This window comes from Octopus bimaculoides, chromosome 12, assembly GCF_001194135.2.
Source record: "Octopus bimaculoides isolate UCB-OBI-ISO-001 chromosome 12, ASM119413v2, whole genome shotgun sequence".
Classification (NCBI taxonomy): domain Eukaryota; kingdom Metazoa; phylum Mollusca; class Cephalopoda; order Octopoda; family Octopodidae; genus Octopus; species Octopus bimaculoides.
The window spans coordinates 59,260,623-59,262,325 of NC_068992.1; the positions used below are offsets into that span (position 1 = coordinate 59,260,623).

The 1,703-nt window shown below is 40.3% G+C and overlaps 1 protein-coding gene across 1 annotated transcript in view; it reads right to left on the minus strand.

Annotated features, from left to right (window-relative positions):
• Positions 1-1,703, minus strand: part of LOC106874480 (zinc finger protein castor homolog 1) — a 170,952-nt gene that overhangs the window by 6,574 nt on the left and 162,675 nt on the right. Inside the window, exon 9 of the mRNA XM_052972054.1 lies at positions 1,060-1,700. Coding sequence (XP_052828014.1) covers positions 1,060-1,700 — 641 coding nt within the window. The remainder of the gene's footprint in view (positions 1-1,059; positions 1,701-1,703) is intronic.

The following is a 1,703-nucleotide window of genomic DNA, read 5'->3' on the forward strand; positions in this document are numbered from 1 at the left end:
TATATATATATATATATATATATATATATATATATGGAGTAAAGCAACCATACTATGGTATATGCCAATACACACAGATAGAGAAATTAAGGCCACTAGGCTGGATATAGTTGTCAGAGATCAAATGACTGAAACAAGTAAAAGAAAAGAAAAGAAAACATATATATATATAAGCACATTGATCATGAAGGATTCGAGAGAAATATTTAGTTTAAATACATAGAGAACAAAGATGTGTTGATGATGTTTATTGTATAAGGTGTGACTGTGTCCTCTTAACTGTTTCATGAAAGACAAAATTATTGTATTAAAAAAATGGTTGACAATGGTAGTGACGATAATGATGGTGGTGGTGATGGTGGTGTTGGGGATGAAAATGGTGATGATAAGATTGATGGCAATGATGATACTTATGATGATGATGATGCTAGCAACAATGATAATGGTAGCAATGACAATAAAAAAAATTTGATGATAATGATGATAGTGATGACGATGATGACGAAGATGATGATGATGATGATGATGACAAAGACAATGATGACAAAGATGATAATGGCAACAATGATGAGAGTAACAGTGGTGATCATCATCATCATCGTTTAACGTCCGCTTTCCATGCTAGCATGGGTTGGACGATTTGACTGAGGACTGGTGAAACCGGATGGCAACACCAGGCTCCAGTCTGATTTGGCAGAGTTTCTACAGCTGGATGCCCTTCCTAACGCCAACCACTCAGAGAGTGTAGTGGGTGCTTTTACGTGTCACCCGCACGAAAACGGCCACGCTCGAAATGGTGTCTTTTATGTGCCACCCGCACAAGCCAGTCCAGGGGCACTGGCAACGATCTCGCTCGAAAATCCTACAGGAGCCAGTCAGGCGGTACTGGCAACGGCCACGCTCAAAATGGTGCATCTCATGTGCCACCCGCACAAGAACCAGTCCAGGGGCACTGGCAACGATCTTACTTGGCTTGCCGGGTGATGGTGATGATAATGACAAAGACAATGATGATGATGTCAATGATGGTGGTGATGATGATGACAAACTATGCCTCACCTTTTCAGATAGGTTTTCCAGTTTTCATCCTTGTCTCTCCTATCCCCAGCTCTCACCTGTCCAACATTAACAGAATTGCTGTTCATGTTGAGGACAAGATGGCTGGTGTAAAGTTCCGACTTGGCACAGTTCACTGGAATCAGTAGGTTGAGAGAGTTGTTCAAAGAATCTCCACTGAGTTTGGAAGCCCTCATGGCCAGTGTTCCAGAAGGTTCTGCACAAGAAACCGCCATGTTGCAACCGGAATCATCGTCCTTGGGAGATGCAGAGTCTTGACGGAAAGACTGAAACTGAGGTGGATGCCGTTTCTCATCCATATAACTGAAATCTTCTTCAATTTTGGCTTCTTTCTTTATACTTTTGATATTAGTCTCTAGAGATATGTTCGAAGAAGCAGTTTTAAGACACAAAGAATTTGATAAGATTGATTTGTCCAAGCTACTACCACTGCCATTATTATTATTATTATTATTATTATTATTATTATTATTATTATTATTATTATTATTAACCATTGCAGTCAGCGAGGATTTTTGAGATGGTACCACAGAGGAGGATGAAGAAATACTTGGCGTGGTTGTCACATCTGTACTGGATTTGTCACTAGCTGCTTCTCCACCTCCTCCAAGACCTGTTTCAGCCTC